Genomic DNA, 21,527 nt, shown 5'->3' on the forward strand with positions numbered 1-21,527 from the left:
GGCCTGTGGGGCACCAGAGTCTGCAGCTGGCAGGGCAGGGAAGCTGGACGGGGAGGGGGTTGCGAAGCTAGCAGGGTCGCGGAGCCACTGGGGGCTCTGGCAGGGCTGCTGCAGCTCATGGAGCCCAGAGGCTGGGGAGAGAAGCCCAGCAGGGAGGCTGGTACCCTCCTCCCAGACCTTCCCCAGTCAAGCCCTTAGGGTGCTGCATGAAGGAGGTCCAACCTGTATACTACACTGTATATTGAGGCTGGACAACATTCCCCTTTTTAAATATAATTGGTGGATACCGTGAATTTTATTTTTAAGCATTTTTCCCCCAATTTTTATCTATTTAAATTTTCACCAAATTAAAGTTTCAATTTAAAGTTGCAGAAATTTACTTCTCTCCTCCGCCCAGGTTTTAATCAATTTTCACAGTTGTGGGAAATTGTAGAGGGGGTCAGACAATCATTTAACGACAGAGACTGCGATTCAAAAAGTGAAAGCTTTAAAACCGTTAAAACACAAACTATCAACACTGCGTGTCAAAACAAAGTAAATATCCTTAAATCAAACTAAGTTTTCAAGCAGCACTCCTCTCACTTATCTATTTAAGAGTCCCAATTCTCACTGGAAATGTGCATCATCTGTGTGTGTGGTGAAACTGATATTTATCAACATTAACTGATAAAAATACAATTGTTCCCAGCCTAATTATACTGGTGCAAAGTCCTACATCTTGCTCGTGTAGACAAGACCTACGTACCAAGTTCTTTCAGAAGTCTCCTATTCTTCCATACTGCTGTTGCTTATATCTTTTTAATATGTATGACATTCACTGGCTAGATAGAATGAGAGCCAGCAGAGCCATGATCCTGGTTTGAAATTAGCATCTTCCTCTTTACATTCAGACATAAATTATCTTGGCTTTTAACCTGCATCTTTCCCCTTAAAGTGGCTATAGAAACTGCTCTGAGGGTTTGCAGAACCACTATGTCCATTGAATATAGTATCTGACCAGTTTACTTTTTCGTACCACCCTTCTTGAAAACTCAGGACAGATAGTTGAACTATGCTCCTTCTGGCTTGCTTATCGTCACCATCACCACCCTCCACAGAATATCTACAAGCAAAACTGTGAACCTAAACACAAATGTGGAAACCCACCATATCACATGGGAGGAAAAACATTTTAATTTGCATATTGAGGAAATCTGATAGAGGAATTCATGAAGTAGTGCGATTTTTTGTTTTTTTGGGGTGGGAGGGGCTGTATAGTCTTTTAAGCAACAAAGAGGTGGAGTAGAAAAAGAAAAATTATTCAATTAATGGATGCACAGATTTTTTGTTCTTTGTACACCTAGTCCATGACTGTCTTTTAGGCACTATGGTAATATAGATAATACATAAATTATAAAGCAAATAAATATACAATTTCTGAACACGTAAGTTTTGTAAAGTGCGCCCAATGCTCAAAGTTGATTTTGCTTGAAGAAAAATTATCCCTTCTGCCATCCTGGAGCTCCTGTGAATGGATGCCACCAAATACAGGTGTCTAGGGGATGTGGGCACGGGAGATGTTTGGAGTAATAAATGGGGCTGTTTGGAGTAATAAATGACAATATTTCTTTTATGTCAGGTTCAGCACTATGAGCTGTAGCTGCTCTGGATGTAGGAGTTATTGGTAAGATTTGTCAGAAAATGAGGTCTGGGTCTAAAACTAAGTAATTTTCATCGCAATCTGTACTTGATACTCATGAGCACAATAAAAGCAGCTGAATTCACTTTTACCCATACAGGTATAGTTTAATGGGTTCTTGCCCCTAACCTTGTTTGAAATCAAACACTACTGTTACATATTTTTAAAGGCTGTTAAAGACTTCATATAGCAGCTCTAAAATTGAGCCTCGCACTGTTCTTTAATAAACACTATGGCTGATTTTGAAACACTGCTAGCAGGCTCTATGGCAGGTCCCATGGAGCTTTGTGGAGCCAGAACTTGTAAGCTTTCATGGGGTTCTTATAGCACGATTTCTCAAACATGTCTGCCAACGCACTGTCTGACTCAAACAATCTTGATCTATTGTAACGTGTGACCAGCATGAGTTGTTTTACACTCCTGCTCTTTGCTAAATACAACTTTATGACAATGACCATTGATTTGGGGCTGGTTGCTTCTTTGGAACAGAGCAACAAAAACAGCCAAGGACTACTCTTATCCTTCAGCCCCTCCTCCCGACATGCTTCAGTAAGAGTTATTCAGAGTTTCTCTGAATCAGGTGAAGTGAGGAGATCTGGCATCCCCAGCACTTTAGATTTCAATGTTTCATTGCTTGATATTTTGATTGGCATTAGCCCTTCTGGTAGCCTAGCTCCCATTTAAAAACAAACAAACAAACAAAAACTTCTTAGTACAGAAAAGTGAAAACCCCCATTACAAGGTATACAAGAAAAGCAAGAGAACAAAAAGGTTTGGTTAGAAAATTAAAGTTGTTTGCCATGGCTTGATGGCTTAATCAGTCGATCAATACTATTCACAGGGCAGGCAGGGAAAGCTGTGAGTTGTGATGAAAAATGTATGAGGGGATAAGGGAGACCTGGGAGTAGAAAATTAAAAAGTCAGCCTGTTACATTTGTTCAATATCGGCAGAAAAATTAAAGTGGTTTGAGTGTGTGCATGTCAGGAGGGAGAGCTGGCTGCAATATGTACTGCATAACTGCTAAGGGGTCCCTTCATGAGAGAAACTCTCACATTAATTAAGTTGCTTTCTTAGAGAAAAGATGGATTTTGTAACCTTTAGAATTTACAAGCCACGTGGGAATAGGAGGGGGTTTGCACATGAGACCGAAAAGGAGATCTCTTAACAATAGGCATCCTAGCGAAGGCTGAACAGCCGTGTGCTCTGACCCAGGATAAAGCGATATTGAGGTAACAACAGGCACCATAGGCAGTTTATTTTCTTTGTGGTATCAGGTTAGACTAATGAATCAGTGTACTACAGTCTGAATGCTAGAACAATGCTGCTTCATAAGACACAAGCTGTCTTACCTCCGTGACACACCAGCGAAAGCCATTGGAAGCAGAGTTATTTGATTCTGTAGGTAATTTCCACATCTCTCTCCCTCCTGTTGAATTTGACTACCAACCCGTTCTACAATGCAATCTGCCTTGCAGCAATAAGGTGCCATGAAATATGCAGTCCTGACTTCTTTCCAATACTACATACAGGGGGAAATAGCCAACTATTCCTCAGGAGACATGCTCATGATAATTTGTAATATCAATTTCTTTTTGCCTTAAATAACGTGAATGGTTTTGTGAAGGCTGCAACAAACTCAGATTGTGATAAAATGTCGTTACGCAAACTGCAAAAGCCACATCTTGCTGCCTTTTCCTTTACCTAGAGCCAAACGAGAGCAAGAACATTCACTGTCTAAGGAGTAAGATGAGTAGATGTAGCAGTGCAAGTTTTCCGCCATAAGAATATAGTTTTGATTCAAATTGAACTGAAGCTTGAATTCCTCAAAATCAAAAGAGTAAACTAGTTTCTCCTTGGTTGAGGACAGGGGTGGACAAAAGGGCCTCCGCGGGCTGGATCCCTGTTGCTCCCCCGCCCCCAGGTCAATTAGGGCCTGGGGAGTGTGCAAAGCCTTCTCCCAACCTGCCAGAAGCATGTGGCACTCTAAAGCACCACGCGCCGCTCGCAGGGTGGGCAGAGAGGGGGACAGAGGAGGAGGCTTCGCACGCTCCTCCGCCCTCAGGCCAATCACGTGCTCCCGGCAGGGCGGAAGGAGGCTTCCCATGCTCCCCTGCCCCCAGCCATATTTGGCCTGGCAGTGGGAGAGCATGCCAAGCCTCTTCCAGGGCGTGGGTGCCTCTTGGGAAAGGAGGGAGGCAAAGGGGTTCCCCCAATTATGGTCTGGGGGTGGGGAAGCCCAGCCCCTTCCCATTTAGGCCCCGTCCCTTCCTGTTTAGGTAGCCCGAGGCTACTTCAAAAAATTTTGAAGTGGCCCCCGGGCAAAAATTATTGTCCACTCCTGGTTTAGGGGATGCATGACCATGTGGCTAGCAACATGTGAACAAAGACCAATCCACAGTTTTAGGGACACATTCTGAGCTAAGATTATGTGTAATCTAAACTATTGTATTACACACCTTTTTCTATTCCCTCAGTTTATAAATTGGACCAATTTAGATAGTTATATCCCATTCCCACTTAATACAAATATTACAACCAGTAAACTTCACCTCGGGAATTGGCTTTATATTTAGGGTTGCCAGATGTCCGGTTTTGAACCATTGTCCAGTATTTGAGCTTTCTGTTCGGGAAACAAATTAAGAAAATATAAATGAGAAAATATAAACGTCCGGTATTTTCTAAATAAGATGTAATGTAGATTGTGATGTACTGTCAAGTGCGTCCGGTATTTTTGTTGAAACCATCTGGCAACCCTATATATATTTCTTTCCTTAGAGCCTTATCAATAAAACCTGATTTGACAGGTACTACACTAGACCTTTCTGTATGGGAGAATGTTCCCATCTACCTTGGGCAGTTTGGAAGAATTAACCAACTAGATTTGCATTACATGTCCATGACAAGACAATTATTCTTCTGTTCATGTAGCTGCACTGCAATTTTATGACTCGGCACCAGGATGGCCAATTACGGGCTTAAAATTTCAAACTCAATTAACAAACAGACTGCCAAGATCAGTTTTCTGCAACTAATTATCTGTAAATGCCAATATGTTATTTCACTGTGATTTTCCTAAGAACTTTGAGCATGGTTTTCTATATGTTTATACAAGTATAAATAAAATGGAATAAACAGAACCTGCTGAAAACCACATCAACCTTTTTTTTTTTTAAATGAAAAAGCTGACAGCATAAGAAAATTAAGCCCTCTAATTATTCACAGGCAGGGTGCAGTGATGGCAGGACTACTTGTCTATCATACACAATGTTCACTCATCCGGGATGCACACGTCATTCTGTCCAGTATGATCTTCGCACCTTGAATACTAGATGGGTCAGATGATAGAAAGTGAACAGGTTATGTGCAATGGGACCTGTTTTTACTAACCACGTCAACTGTACCTACACTGACAGAGCTTTTAAATCCAATTTGGTAATCTTCTGTTTGGGGTTATTTGTAGAGGTTTGAAGACCAGCTAAAATTTAAAATTCAATGTCATCAATGACATGAAATGTATATTCATGGCTCACAAGTAAGAATGTTGTTGCTTTAAAAGGAATAGCAGGATCACATATGTATATCAACTTTGAAGCCTCTGTGTCCTCTCTCTAAACTGTCTTAACAAGTTTCAGGTATAGAATCACACTAGGAATTGTTAAATTCTAAACTAAACCCCATAAATGTTTAGTCCTTCGCATTAGTAACAGGATTAAGACGGTTTCACTCAGTAGTATAACGATATACAATGACAGCTAGAGCAAGTTACAACCTCTCCATTTTTAAGTTTCTGAGCCTCTTTAAACAGCATCTTGTGTAACTGGATTGTAGAATTAATCCACTGATATCAGTAGTGTGCTTTAAGTTCTTTGTATAAAATGGTATGTGCAATACTTATTTAATATGGCCACGCCACAAAGATGTGGTAACTTTAATCAACAGTCTTTCCTAAAAACAAAGTCCTCAAAGAAATGTTTCACTTTTTAGCAAGAAGCACTCATTACACAACCAAAGGGGCTACAAAAAGGAGTATGGACCATTTTGATTCAACATCAAATCTACTGAAAAATAAGCAATTAACAGAATGATTGCCCTTCATTAGCCTTCCTCCTATTGGCTTTATTAGATATTCAGTACCTACACATCATTTTATACTCTGTACTTTGTGAAGGTAATAAAGGTGCAGCCAAATCTGAATATGGACAGGAACAAAAACAGTGTATAATCCCACAGAAAAGTATGAGACAACCTATACTCAATCAGCATTTATTTGCAACAAGTCCACAATGAGTATTCAGCAAAGACTGAGACAGATTCATGACTTTCAGTTCAGACTTATTACTTATCCTTATCCTATTAGCTGGTAGCAGAAGAGCTCTTATATTCTGTGCTGACTAGTCACTATAGGTGGAAGTGTTACATCTAGCTAGAGTGTTATAGGAAAATACATATGCATAAGTTTTACATTATCACAGTGCTGAATAAGTGTGTGTCTGCACTAAAGAAACTGTAGTAGAAACCTAAATTTATTTTACAATTTTCAGTATTAAAACAGGGCATTTGGATTGGGCACATTAGGACTACTCATCACATATTTTCTAACTGCTCAATGCACGCAGATTTTGCTAACATTTTTTCATTATAATTTTAGTAAAGGGAAACATCTGTTTCTTCTCTCAAAAAAGTACAATCCATCTTCCAAGCTGCCACATGCCTTTGAAATTTCATGTTTATCAACACCGTACTCTGTTCCAGAATAAGAGCAGCAAAGAGAAGCATCCTTGCAAAGAAAAAGAAATCTAATAGCATTTTTAAAAATTGTTCCAGTTTTATAAAAAGTAAGAAACTGGGAAACATACAACTTGATCTGAAAGTGTGTTACCGGGTAACAACGTAAACAACACATAGTCTTTGGATACAAAATAATTTACAGTTCTCAAAAATAAGTTCTCCTCCATTGTGAATTTTGTAGCAAAATGTACATTATATAATGACTTCAGCAGAAATGCCCCAACAGACCATATATGATCTGCCTTTAGCAATAGCTTCCCTCACCTTTTTTTCTTGTGCATTAGATAAAGTATTTAAAAAAAAGTCTCATCAGTACAATGGGCAGAATCTTCTTTTTACTGGCCAAATGAATTGTGCTGATTTACTATTCGATAAGAAAGCTTCAGTAAAGGAAGGAAATGAGTATATTTATGTTCAGAAAGGGAATCAACCAAAGAACCATCAAGATTCTACAGAGCTCATCGGAAGCCCCATTTTGTCCATACGTCCCATCCACTTTCCATTTTGCAAGGTCAGTGACTGGGTTATGCTACTACTGCCTGCAGGTGTCATGAAAAGCTTCAAGTGTTCGGAAATCTCTCCACGTGGGTGGAAGGCCATCCTGCAAAAACTTTCCACAGCGTTGGCATGGAGCCTGGAACAGCTTTATGTAACTTCTTAACCAAGTCTGAAAAGAAAAGCATAGCGAGAAATTAAAGAAACAAGAGATTGATGTTCCCCAATGTTATCATTCCGGTCAAACAAATGATAAGGTACCTTGGCTTGGGCCCATCAAAATATATAGTGATTTTATAGAAATGGAAGAATGCAGAAAAATCAAAAGGTCACAAGACAGCTGATTTTCCATTTTGCAGGTGTCCCTATTCTCTCTCATTAAAGCAATTTTGTAAATAGAAATTCATGCTGTGAAAAGATCTTTGTAGCTAAAGAGTCACCTTGGAAAACCAATACTCCTTACATTCCAACTGACACAGGGTTATGCCTGACCATTCTGATACTTGTACCCCTGTAAACTAGATATTGCTTTCTTTCTTTCAGGTGTTCCTCTACCACACCTCTGCTGTAGTCACAGTGTAGAAACCTGAATTATTAATAGATGAATAGATGAAGACACAGGATATGACTTTCATATCAGGTTAAGTTTTTTTTTCTAATCTGATTGGAAGATAATTCTGTCATCAAATACTATAAAATCTTATATTTTATTACACTGATGCAAAATAAAAAAATACTGTTAAGTGATAACAAGTAAAAGGGAGTTACTCACCTCGTGCAGTAACGAGTGTTCTTCGAGATGTGTCCCCCTGTGGGTGCTCCACTGTAGGTGAAGGGTTGCCCTGAGCTGCAGATCGGAGCTTTGTATAGCAGTTTCTCCTGTTGAGCTATGCATGCCCAGGAGGCGTCTCGAGCCCTTCCCACCTCCTGAGGAGCGTTACTCAACCCCCTCCCTTTCAGTTCCTCATCTCCGCCTGAGAATTTTGACTCCGAGCAGAGGGGAGATAGGGAGGGTCGTGGAGCACCCACAGGGACACACATCTCGAAGAACACTCGTTACTGCACGAGGTGAGTAACTCCCTTTTCTTCTTCGAGTAGTGTCCCCGTGGGTGCTCCATTGTAGGTGACTACAAAGCAGTATTCAATGTAAGGCTGGAAGGAGCCGGAGTCATTGTTTAGCAGTGATAGAGAGTACTGCTGTGGCAACTGCTGAATCACTCTTGAGCTGTGGAAGGATAGCGTAGTGTTTAGCAGAAGTATGGTCTGAAGATCATGTTGCTGCCCCGTAAATGTCTCTTAAGGGGACATTGCCCAGAAAGGCTGTAGAAGCAGCCGTGGCTCGAGTAGAATGCACTCGTGGTGGGCGTTGTAACAGTCTATTGCCCAGAGAGTGGCATTTGATTATACATGTCGATATCCACTTTGAGATTCGTTGCGATGATATTGGTGTCCCTTTGGATCGTTCAGCAATGGAGATGAAAAGTCTTTCAGATTTACGAAATGGTTTTGTTCTTTCTAGGAAGAAGGCCAGGGCCCTCCGGATGTCCAGAGTGTGCAGGCTGGCGTCTGTCTGCGAAGAATGCGGTTTTGGGAAAAAGGTAGGTAATACGATCGGTTCGTTGAGATGGAATTCTGTACAGACCTTTGGCAAAAACGTGGGGTGGGGTCTCAGTATGACCCTATCCTTTGTGAAAACTGTGTAAGGAGGTTCTGACATTAATGCTCTGAGTTCGCTCACCCTCCTGACGGAGGTGATGGCTAAGAGGAAACAGACTTTCATAAAAAGGAAGGGAAGTGGTACTGTTGCCAGTGGCTCAAAGGGAGGTCTGGTGAGGCAGTTCAAAACAAGATTTAGGTCCCACAAAAGGGGTGGGGCCTTATGTGGTGGGAGTCCCTTGAAGAATCTGGAGTCCCTTGAAGAATCTCTTCGTAATAGGATGGTTAAAAATGGAGAAGCAGTCTACTGAGGTATGAAATGCTGCTATTGCAGAGAGGTGTACTCTTAGAGAGGAGATTGACAGTCCTGATGCTTTAAGGTCCAGAATGTAGTATAGGATGGTATTTAGTGGTGAGGCACGGGGCTCCACTTTGGCTCGCTGACACCAGTGACAGAAATGTGTCCATTTCTGTTGGTAAGCCTTCCGAGTAGACTCCTGCTATGGAGGAGAACGTCTTTTACTCGCTGGGAGCAGCGCTCGTCTACCTTCGAGAACCAGAGAGAAGCCATGCGTGAAGATGCAGGGTATTGAGTTGTGGATTCAGTATCCTGCCGTCGTCCTGAGATAGTAGGTCTATCCGGTATGGTAGTGGTTGGGGAGGGGACCGCTAGCTAGCCTGTGAAGGTATGGGTACCAGGTTTGGAGAGACCATAATGGTGCAATCAGGGTGACTAGGGCTTTGTCTCTCAGGATCTTGCGCAGAACTCTTGGGATGAGCGGTATGGGAGGAAAGGCATAGTGTAGGGGGGCTGTCCATTTGATTAGGAAGGCATCCCCCAGAGAGAGTTTGCCAAGTCCCGCACGTGAGCAGAATTGGGGACATTTGGTGTTCTGGGTAGAAGCAAAGAGGTGTATCAATGGCCATCCTCACTGGTGGAAAATTGAGTTCGCCACCTCCGTCTGTAACTCCCATTCATGGTCTGCGGTGAAGTTTCGGCTGAGGGAGTCCGCTTTGGTATTGTTCACTCCGGGCAGGTAGGATGCTATAAGGGTGACTTGGTTGCGGATGCACGCGTTCCACAGGCGAATAGCCTCCGCGCATAAAGAGCGGGAGCGGGCTCCACCCTGTCTATGTAGAACATCGCGCAGATGTTGTCCGTTAGGATGCGGACTGTGTGATTGGCGATGTCGGATGCAAAGTGTGCACAGGCATTTCTTTCTGTCCTCAATTCGAGGAGATTGATATGTAAGAGTGTCTCGTTTGGGGACCACATGCCTTGAACTTCATGACAGTCCATATGTGCCCCCCAGCCAGCAGGGAAGCATCTGTGGTGATTTCAATAGTGGGTTCAATTTGTTGGAACGGAACCCCCGCCAGAAGATTGTTTGGCACTGTCTACCATCGTAAGGATGCGAGTACGTCTGGTGGGATAGTAACCGTTTTGTTTCGAGGGTGTCGTGATGGGATATAAACGGTTGCAATCCAGAGCTGAAAACATCGAAAGTGCAGACGAGCATGGTGGACTACGTAGGTGGTGGAAGCCATGTGTCCCATTAGTCAGAGGTATGTAAGTACTGTGGTGGTAGGAATTGTGAGCATCCCGTTTATAATTTCTTGCATGGTTGCAAAGCGTTGCTGAGGTAGGTATACCCGGGCTGTAACTGAGTCCAGGCGTGTGCCAATGAACTCTATATCTTCAACCGGGTGCAGAATTGATTTGGTTACATGGAAATAGGCAACTTGGAGGTCGAGGGCTGCGAACCAGTCCCCTCGATCTAGCGCAGGAATGATAGCGGAAAGAGTGACCATCTTGAAACGTTGTCTCTTGAGAAATTTGCTCAGTTTGTGGAGATCCAATATAGGTCTCCAACCCCCTGTTGTTTTCTCGGTCAGGAAATAATTCGAGTAAAACCCTCTCCCGTGGAACTCTCGGGGTTCCCTTTCTATAGCCCCAATGACAAGGAGCCGATTGACTTCTTGTTTTAGAAGGGTTTCGTGAGAGTGGTCCCTGAAAAGGGACGGGGTAGGGGGAAGAGTAGGGGGGATAGAAATAAAAGGGATGGTGTAGCCCACTCAAATTATCTCTAGGACCCAGTGGTCCGATGTTATGGATTCCCACTGTGGGAGGAAGGCGCGCAAATGGTGGTTGAATAGATGGCCATGTTGAGGTGCGAGATCGAACAGGAGGTCTTGCAGACCCTCAACCAAATGTTCAAATTTGCTGCTTAGATGGTTGGTTAGCTAGCGGGCGGGCTTAGTTGGGTCGCCTTCTGGGACCTCGCTGTCTTGGTCTGTTGTCTTCATAAGGCCTCTGTGGTCGATTGTATTGTCCATACCGATATCGATTATATGAATTATATGGGGTGTATCACCTGCATTTATAGGGTGGCGTGCACATACCTAGCGTGTGAAGTGTGGACTTAGAATTTTTGCTGTTGTGGAGCATTTCGTCTGTAGTGGCTGCAAATAGCTTTTGTTTGTCAAATGGCAAGTCCTTCACTTTGGGCTGGAGTTCGCGGGGAACTCCAGATGACTGGAGCCAAGAAGCTCTACGCATCACTACTGCTGTAGCTGTAACTCGGGCTGCAGTATCAGCTACATCCATTGCCATTTGGAGAGCGGCGCGGGCGATCATATGGCCCTCATGAACTATTGATTTTAAGATGGGTCTTTTGGAGTCTGGGAGATGCGCCATTGGTTCTCCCAGTTTTGAGTAGTTGTCAAAGTTGTGATTTGCTAAGAGAGCAGAGTAATTTGATATTCTGAATTGTAGGGTTGAAGAGGAGTATACTTTCTTGCCAAAGGAGTCCAACTTTTTGTGGTCCTTGTCTGCATTGCCCGTCCTATACTGTGGAAACTTCGCTCGTTGTTGTGCTGAGTCCACGACTAGTGAGTTAGGTTGTGGGTGAGTGAAGAGAAAGTCGTTGTCTTTTGAGGGGACAAAGTACTTTCTGTCAATTTTCCTGTTAGTTGGTTGGATGGATGCAGGCGTCTTCCACAGATCTTCTGAGGTCGCCGTGACTGCCTCATCTATGGGTAGGGCAATCTTGCCCTGTAGTGTCGGATGTAGATTCTTTAACAATTGGTATTGTTTCTTCTGCACCTCTTGCAGGGAGACATTCTGGCTTGTCGCTACTCTCTTGAATAGTTCTTGGAACTGTTTTAGATTATCAATCGTTCCAGTGTCTGATGGTACTATGGCGTCCTCTGGTTGTGCATCAAGGGCATCAGAGTGTGTGACGTTTACTGACTATCTGAGTCATTGTCTGAGATTTGTCCCACCTCGTCCTCCGAAAAACTTGCTGGAGGTAGGGGTTGTGGCTGAGGCAAACTTCTCTGGCATACAGTGGAACGAGGTGGGGAGCGGTGTCCATATGGATCCCAGTGTTCCCACGGTCCCCATTGCGGTGGATAAGGTGGAGGTGGGTAAGACCAGTATGGGTGCCATGGGCCATGTTGTGGCGGAGCCCTATAATGGTGGAGTGAGCCTTCTCAGGTGACGGATGTCGCGAGGAATAGACTGTGTGGTGGTCATCATCAGGAAGGGGAGCGTCGTGAAGAGACAACAGTGATATCGACCTGGGAGGGGATTCCCTTGATGGAGACCCCTCAGGACAGTAAGAAGTTGAGGAAAGGCAAAGATAGTGATGCCTGCTGTATGAATCAGTCTCTTGTTGGGGCTGATCCCTAGGAGCCTCATCTGGCTGCTTGTCTGGCTGTGGGAGGACCAGCGGAGCATCAGTTGGTGTCAGTGGCTTCGGAGGCTGCCCATCCTTTTGCTGCGGTGCTGTGACTTTAAGAGGCACTGCAGCTTTCAGCCGTGGTGTAGCTTTCGGCGCTGCAGAGGCTTGAAACGGCGCCGGGGCTGGAAGCGGTGCCGCGCTTGCAAGCAGCACTGCGGTTTGAATCGGCGCCGGCTTTTCATGCCGTGCTGGCTGCTTAGAGCGCTCCCGGGGTGCCGCAGAGGCTTGAAGTGGTGCTGGGGCTGGAAGCGGTGCCGCGCTTGCAAGCAGCACCGCGGTTTGAATCGGCGCCGGCTTTTCATGCCGTGCCGGCTGCTTGGAGCGCTCCCAGGGCCGCTCAGATGTTGAGCGCCCCGATCCCGGCGCAGAGTGGGAGGATCGCCCCGAAGCCTTAGTGGCAGGGGACTTCATAGCCTGGTGTGCCTCTCCTCTGTGTTTGGGAGAGGAAGAGGCTGGAAGAGAGCGGGATGGAGAGGGTCTTGCTCTCGGGGCATTTCTGGAAGGCGGCGGAGGCTCTTGCCGCGGTGCAGATTGTTCTCCCGCAGGCTGTAGAGCTTTTTCAAATAAAATCATCCTGAGGCGGAGCTCACGGTCTTTTCTGGCTCTCGCCATCAGGGAATTGCAGTGGGTACAGTTGTGGGGAGAGTGGGTCTCCCCCAAACACCGTATGCAGTCCGAGTGGCCATCTGAAGCCGGCATTGGGTCCCGGCATTGATCGCACTTTTTAAAACTTGAGGAGCCGGACATTGCAGGCTCTCTCCCTCTTGAAATTATTATATTTATCTTCTATTATAGTTTATGTGGTTTTGCTTCTTTTTTTTTTTTTTTTTTTTTTAAATCTTTATGTGTTTCTTGTTTTGACAGACGGGAGAAATCCGGTTCACCGGAGTCCCGGTCTGAGGTAAGTTCAAGCCCCCTGAGGGTGGGATTTAATTAAGTCTATTTTTCCTATTTCTAGGTGGTTTTTTTTTTTTTTTTATAAAGAAACAAGGAAAGAGTAACTAGGATAAAACAGAGGAAACTAACTATGCCTAAATAACTAAGGGAAAAGTAGTCAGTCTGACAGGGAGCTCCTGGCTGCTCCGTCCGCTGAGGGCGGTTAAAGAGGAACTGAAAGGGAGGGGGTTGAGTCACGCTCCTCAGGAGGCGGGAAGGGCTCGAGATGCCTCCTGGGCATGCGTGGCTCAACAGGGGAAACTGCTATACAAAGCTCCGATCTGCGGCTCAGGGCAACCCTTCACCTACAGTGGAGCACCCACGGGGACACTACTCGAAGAAGAACAGTTTTTTCTAGGTAAAGGGTCTTGTCTCTTAACTGGGTTGTCATACATAAGAATGAGCTTTATACAACTCAATTTCAAATTCAAGGAAACTAAAAAGCTCAGAGAAACAAATTCACACTGTGAAGGATGCACATGAATCTTGTCATTTTAAGTCCTACTAAATTACATCAATAAGAGAAAACTGTTCTCTGAAGAAGACGTCAGGTGAATTTATTGAAACAAATCCTTCCATCTTCATTGGACCCTTCTCTATAGCAGCAGACTCTAAGACAGTCAATAATTCTCCTCAAAAAGAATTGGATCATCTCTGGGTTTAGCAATAACTACAGGGTCATTGGCAACAGAAAACTATAGGTATGCTGCTGTTATGTACGTCGGCTCTAATGGACTTAGCCTGGATCATAGAAAATTAAATTTTCTGAACCATATTATAGAAATAAATAAATAAATTAAGTTAAAAACTGCACTTTAGAAAAACCTTTTGAAAGAAAAGTAATTTTCTTTATTCCTGTTGGAAAATTAAGACTTCACTGCATCCTGTCAAATGGATAGCACACCTGACATGTAAAAGGACCAAGACACGGACACTTGGGATGAGCATCTGTTTTCACTTTGTTAAAGTCTCCAGTAGTGTTTTATCAAATCAATATGGCAGATCTATGGTGTAGGCAAATGTATTACCAGTCTCTAAACAATAATTTCCAGGCACATGCTCCAACATGGATTGGAGCAATAAGGTCTATTTCTGCTAATTTACAGCTGAAGACTTATTGTAAGACACCCCTTAAGAGAAATGTGTTTTACACAAGTATTTTAGCCTAGTAGCTGTTTTATGAATTAAATAGATGCAATGGGTAAGGAAGTTCAACTGTTTTGAAATAAGATTCCTAAAAACTGGAATATAAAAAAGAACAAATTATACCCTCTCCCCCCACATGAATCTTTACCTTTTTTCCCAGGAGTGGTAGAGACTGATGGTAGACAAAAGAAAACCAGAATCTGATTTTTAAAAATGCTCATGTCTCTATTAGTTGCTCTGGACAGTTATAAAAAGGTTGAAATACATTTTATCAGTATTGAAAAAGTGTTTCTCTGAAAGTAGGTGGTGTAGATTGAGCCCTAACTATTATCCACTGCCAAACTATATCCTGCCAGAAAAAGTACTGAGTAAGGAACCATTGTTCTCACTCACCAGATAGCAGTGTAGTTTATACAGAAATCTGTTTTTATAAACACAATTATAAATATATTCAAAAGTCATACATATATAGTGAATTGAAATGTGTATTGAGGCAGAGATGATTCTGTGCCAGTTGCATCAAGAATTAAGCAAGGAACCAGGTGTGAGCTGAAGACCGATGTAGCAAAGTGGAGTGCCACTCATCCCTCTCTGAACATGTTATCTTCCATTCCTCAACATGCACTCCAGGCCAGAGGAGGCTGTTGGTGAGAGACATGGCTCTATTGGTTTTATACCAGTTGGGGGGTTCTCTCAAAGGAGAATTCTCAGCCAGCCAATTACAGCCAGAATCCAGCACTTTTACTCTCCTTGGCTGTGTCTACATTGGCACCCCTTTCCGGAAAAGGGATGCTAATGTAGACTTTGGAATAGGCAAATCCGCGGGGGATTTAAATATCCCCCGCGGCATTTGCATTAACATGGCTGCCGCTTTTTTCCGGCTTGGGGAAAAGCCGGAGAAAAGCGCCAGTCTAGACGTTATTCTCCGGAAAATAAAGCCTTTTCCGGAGGATTTCTTATTCCTACTTTGCCTATTCCAACGTGCTACATTAGCATCCCTTTTCCGAAAGGGGTGCCAATGTAGACACAGCCCTAGAGTTTAAAGAGGACAGATCATAACTGAGAATTTGGCTTCATTTGTATGTTAGTTTCACAGCTGACCCCAGACCAGCTTCAAAGGTAAGATTTAGCAAGCAAATACTGAGAGCTATAATGAGTTATGCAGTTGCATATATAGAAATCTTCGAATACATAAAACAGACATACTGGGTCAGACCAAAGGTCCATCTAGCTCAGGAGAGGAAAATGATTTGACCGGGTGCCACTTCAGAAATGTTTGAAGTGGCCTGGGCTGCCCCGGAAGGGGCGGGGCCTCAGGCAGAAGGGACAGGGACAGGCCGTGCTTACCTGCCCATAGACTCTGTTTGGTCTGGGGGTTAGGAAGCATGTGAAGCCTTTGCCCGTCCCCCGCAGAGGGAACCACTAGCTGGCAGTTCCTTCTAGGTGCCTGTGCCCCTGGTAATGGAAGGAGACTTTGAACACTCCCCCCAGCCCAATCAGGACCAAGGCGGGGGAAACACACAAAGTCTCCAATCATAGCCTGGGGGCAGGGGGAATGCACAAAGTCTGTTGCTCCCGGCCGTCGGGTGCGCAGTGAATAGAGAGAACTGCTATGGTTGACTAAGCACCACACGTTCCCTGGCTCCCAAGCCCTGATTGGCCTGGGGACAAGGAAGTGGCAGGGTCTCCGTGAACAAGATCCACCCACTTGGCGAGCCGCATCCAGCCCGCAGAGGCCCTTTTGCCTACCCTGATCTAGCTGGTATCCAACAGTGGCTAATGCCAGTTGACCCAGAGGGAATGAACCACAGTGGGAGGCTGATGGTAGAAATGCTCCCGTCAACTTCTCTTTCTCCTCATGAGGTGTAGAAGTACCAGTGCTGACGGGGGCACCCTCAGTGATCAATTTAATACAGGACTATGTAGCACTTTAAAGACTAACAAGATGGTTTATTAGGTGATGAGCTTTCGTGGGCCAGACCCACTTCCTCAGATCAAATAGTGGAAGAAAATTGTCACAACCATATATACCAAAGGATACAATTAAAAAAAATGAACACATATGAAACGGACAAATCAAATTTTAGAACAGAAGGGGCATGGGGGGGGGTGGAAGGTAAATGTCTGTGAGCTAATTATATTAGAGGTGATAATTGGGGAAGCTATCTTTGTAATGGGTAAGATAATTAGATTGTTTATTCAGACTCACGTGTAAAGTGTCGAATTTAAGCATGAATAACAGTTCAGAGGATTCTCTTTCAAGTGTAGTCTTAAAAGGCTTTTGAAGCAGGATGCAGGTAATTAAGTCGTTGAGACAATGTCCTTTCTGGTTGAAATGGCAAGAAACTATTTTTTCTTTGTGATCCTGTCTAATATCTGTTTTGTGGGCATTGATCCTTTGGCGAAGTGTCGGAGACGTTTGTCCAATGTACACTTTCGGCACATGATAGCATAAATTACATTTCTGGATGCGCAGGAATATGATCGATTTAGTGAGTCTTTACTAGACCCGCTAAATCGAATGTTGGAAGATCGACTGCTGCAGTGTCAATCTTTCTGCAAGTGGAGATGTGGCCTACGTGATCCATCCTCTGTTGCCCATTCCCAGCTTCTGGGAAACAGAGGCTAGGGACACCATTCCAGTCTATCCTGGCTAATAGCCATTAAAGAACGTATCCTCCTTGAATTTAATCTAGTTCTTTTCTGATCCCTGTTATAGTCTGGGCCTTCACAATATCCTCTGGCAGAGGTCCACAGGCTGACTGTGTGTTCTGTGAAGAAATAGTTCCTTTTATTTGTTTTAAATCTGCTGCCTATTGATTTCCTTTGGTGACCCCTGGTTCTTCTGTCATGTCTTATGCCTCATCTACTTTTTCTACACCAGTTAGGGTTTTATAGACCTCGATCATATCCCCACATTGTCATCTCTTTTTCAAGGTGAAATGTCCCATCTTATTAATCTCTTCTCATATGTAAGCTGTTCCATACACTGAATCATCTTTGTTGTCCTTTTGTGAACCTTTTCCAATTTCAAATACATATTTTCTGAGATGGGGTGACCACATCTGCACATACTATTCAAGATGTGGGCATACCTTGTATGTATATAGAGGTAATATTATGTTTTTTGTCGTATTATCTATCTCTTTCTTTATGATTCCCAACATTCTGTGACTTCAAGATTTTCTTGAGCAGTAACAGCTCATTTAGACCCCATCGTTTTATATGTATAGAAGGGGTTAAGTTTTCTAATATACATTAATTTGTATTTTATCAACATTAAATTTCATCTGCCATTTTGTTGCCCCGACACTCAATATTGAGATATCCTTTTGTAGCTCTTCGCAGTCTGTGAGGGCCTTAACTCTCTTGAGTAGTTTTGTATCATCTGCAAATTTTGCTACCTCAGTTTAGCCCTTTTTCCTGATCATTTCTGATTTTTGTTGAATAGGACTGGTCCCAGAACAGACCGCTGGGGGACACTATTATTTGCCTCTCTCCATTCTGAAAACTGACCATTTATACCCTATGTTTCCTGTCTTTTAACCAGTTACCAATCCATGAAAGTACCTTTCCTCTTATTCCATCAGTTTACTCTGTTTAAGAGCCTATAGGGAGGGACCCTGTCAAAGGCTTTATGAAAATCTAAATACACCATAACCACTGGATCTTCCTTGTCCACATGTTTGTTGACCACCTTACATTTACCTTTCCCCACAAAATTATGTTAATCTATGTCTGACAATAGTGTCCTTTACTATAGTTTCAACCAATTGCCTGCACTGAAGTCAGGCTTACCAGCCTGTAATTGCCAAATTAACTACCTTCCAGTCATTAAACTGGAAGTGTACTGAGAATGGCACTATTTACTTTGAAAAGAGGGTTAATTACAAATAGCATTGGTTACCATCTTCAGTTATAAGACCTGAGGAAATTTAGTAAATAATTATTTTTAACCACTTTACATATGGCAAATTATGCTGTGTAAGAAAGTGCCTGGTATCAATCACTCTCACTAGGCTCAAGTCCAGCTAGAAGAATTTCTTTTAAAATAAGCTTACCATGAAGGATCTGACCACCACATCTGGCATCTGGGGGAGCTGATAATGCAATAAAGCAGTGGTTGCATGATCTGTCACCTGTGACACAAACAGAAGGAAAATACCTCCCTATTAATTCATTATTTCAAACAAAGATGTGTTACTTTAAATGGAAACAGCATAACAGCTCTAAGAGAAGATGTGTGGAAAGAATCACATGACATCCAATATGTTCAGATAGCCACACAAACACCTTTGTTTTGTGTTCTCAGAGTCCCATTTTTCTGCTTTCTACAGAAGAGCACTCATTAAGACACAAATATAATTAGTGTTCTCATACACAAATATTAAAACTAAAAGCACCTTTACAATGCAATATCATGGTAATAGCTAATAATATAGGGAAAAAGCATGGTTTAAATTGTTAAAGAAGAGGATTGGAAGCCAGGAGAAATAGATTCTCTTCCTAACTCTGCTAGTGAATCACTTAATGGCCCAGTTTACTGACCCATCTTTGTAAGGAACTTTGGAATTCTTAGGTGGAAAGAACTATAGAGGTCTATATAACTTATTATAATAGGCAGAATTATGAGAAAATAACAGTGTGATATTAAAAAAGAGCTACATCAAGGCATTTGCCTAATGTGTAGTTTAGCTTTCTACAGTGAAGAAGAATAGAATAATTCCCTCTTGACTGCAGCTCTACAAATGAAACCCAGTGTAGCACTACAGAATCATTAACAAGTGGAGTCACTAGCAAACAGCTTTCAGAGGAAAATCTTAAGTGTTCTCTTCTTTAAAGGCATGTGTTTATTTTTGCCATTTTTCCTAAGTTCTCGTAAGTCCTGTTCATTTCCTCTATGGAGGAAAAGATCCACAGTGTTGAAATTGAGAAATCACTAATGTTATTCATACACAATTTTCACTTTTTTGGATGAGGACAATTATTTTCAAGTTTTGATTCCAATATCAAATTTAAAGTTGTATCGGTAGACAATCTTTTGGAAAAAGAGGTGGAAGACCTCTTAAAAGCCAAGCTATGTAAAAAAAACAATTCCACTATTTCCAACAAAGATTTCATATTTGACAGATCTATTTATCTGCATATGGAACCACATTTTAATGGAAAAATGCATATTGTCTACTAACAAGAAAAGAAAGAACACATAATTCTTAAAAGTTCCATTTAAGGTTCTTTACATCAACTCAATATGGGTATGTCTACACTACCACCCTAGTTCGAACTAGGGTGGTAATGTAGGCAACCGGAGTGGCAAATGAAGCCCGGGATTTGAATTTTCCGGGCTTCATTTGCATCTTGCCGGGTGCCGCCATTTTTAAATGTCCGCTATTTTTAAATATTCCGAACTACCGTTACTCCTCGTTTCACGAGAAGGAAGCCTAGTCCGAACTACCTAGTCCGTGCCACGTGTAGCCGACATTTAAAAATGGCGGCGCCCGGCAAGATGCAAATGAAGCCCGGGAAATTCAAATCCCGGGCTTCATTTGCAACTTCGGTTGCCTACATTACCACCCTAGTTTGAACTAGGGTGGTAGTGTAGACATACCCTATGGATGTAGCACACCTCTTATTTTGTCTGTAACCAAGGATCCACAAATACGTTCACGGTTTATAACAGCAGTTCTGAAAGTGGGTCATGAGCCTGATGTAATGGAGTCGCCTAGGCTGGAGTTAGACTTTTGTTGGTTCCTAAGGCTGGAGCTGGAGCCAAAGGCCTGAGCTCTGTTGCTTGAAGTCAAAGCTGAAACCTAAGGGCAGGGTCTGACGTGCTTAGGTTTTGACGTTAGCCCTGTCCCACACCCTGAGGTACTTGGGCTTTGCCCCCCATCATTTAGAAGGGCAAAGCTTCAGTCGTCCTCACTCCTGGGGTCATGTAATTATTTTTGCAGTGGGTGAGGGTGCAATGAAGAACCCTTGATCTATAACAACTTACATAGGAAAAAGGCTTCTGAAAGCAGACAGCTTTTTAAATCTACCGAAGGCATGACAAAGGCCAATGGCTGGAAGCTGAAGTCAGCTATAGACTGAAAATACGATGCATTTTTTTTGGACTGTGGTAAACATTCCATAACTGAAGTCTTTCCATCAAGACTGAGGGGCCTTCTAAAATATGCTATAGCTCAACTACCAGTTACTGGCTTAATGCAGGAATTACCGGTGAAATTCTCCTGCTTATGCCCTATAAGTCAAATGGTAACCACACTGATCTCTTTTGACCTTTAAAATCTATGACTATGATCTCATGGTGCTCGCCAGCATCGCCCTGGATAGAAGAATATCAAATTATATCATTGTCTAGCAGTTAGTTGTTTTCTTGTTTCCCCTGCCCCCAAAGAAAAGAGACACAAGCTTCTCTCTAATTCACATAGTGCATTTGGTTGCCTCAAACTTTCCATACTATTATTTGGGCCAATTTAGCCTAATCAAATCCAGTTTTAAAACTTAAATTTTAACTGAAAAAACCCCCCCACTAATTTCTTTGGGCCAGATTCTGCCATCAATTATTCATGTAGACTAATATCTTATTCAGAAAGTAGCCCCTTTGATTTAAATGGAACTACTTATGGAGTAAATTTCTGCTGATGGTGAATAAGAGTATCGGAATCCCGCCCTCAGATGATAAATTATTTAGGGCAGGGACTATATCTTCCCATGATTATGTGCTGTGCAGAACACAATAAGATCATGATCGTAACCAGGGTCTTTGAGAGAGCTACCACAATAAAATGGAAATTAGTAATACAACTTGTCTACTCTAATAACAAACAATAGTAATTTACATCTTCCTAACTTTTAAACCAGTCATTTCTTTAAATCACAGATTACATTAACCTTGTCACTTTTCAAATCCTACTTGCCATTTTATTTTTTAAAAAAAAAGGCAGATCTAAAAATGTTTATGAACAACAGTTCCTCTTCTGCTGATATTTCTATCTCTAACGAACAGTATTTTCCCCCTGAAAAACAAAGTTGCTTTCTTTCAGCATTGAAGATGTAGGAAAAGTTGCTAGAAGAAAAA

At 42.7% G+C, this 21,527-nt stretch overlaps 1 protein-coding gene and 1 long non-coding RNA gene across 3 annotated transcripts in view; one reads left to right on the forward strand and one right to left on the reverse strand.

The window, feature by feature from the left end:
* Positions 1–5,926: 5,926 nt before the first annotated feature.
* The window catches only part of MED27 (mediator complex subunit 27), a 255,637-nt gene continuing 240,036 nt past the window's right edge, over positions 5,927–21,527 (reverse strand). The window contains exons 7-8 of one of the 2 annotated variants that reach the window (XM_075905682.1): positions 18,508–18,585; positions 5,927–7,134 (exon numbers count right to left, since the gene is read on the reverse strand). In XM_075905682.1, the coding sequence (XP_075761797.1) occupies positions 7,000–7,134; positions 18,508–18,585 (213 nt within the window). In that variant the 3' untranslated portion in view covers positions 5,927–6,999. Of the gene's footprint in view, positions 7,135–18,501; positions 18,586–21,527 lie in introns of those variants that run through there. The other variant, XR_012897207.1, reaches the window with a different exon arrangement.
* On the forward strand, positions 7,939–13,267 carry LOC142819343 (uncharacterized). The gene is made up of 3 exons (XR_012897208.1): positions 7,939–8,030; positions 8,482–8,560; positions 13,229–13,267. It is a non-coding gene; the product is annotated as an uncharacterized LOC142819343 (long non-coding RNA).

This window comes from Pelodiscus sinensis, chromosome 22, assembly GCF_049634645.1.
Source record: "Pelodiscus sinensis isolate JC-2024 chromosome 22, ASM4963464v1, whole genome shotgun sequence".
In the NCBI taxonomy this organism is placed as follows: Eukaryota; Metazoa; Chordata; order Testudines; family Trionychidae; genus Pelodiscus; species Pelodiscus sinensis.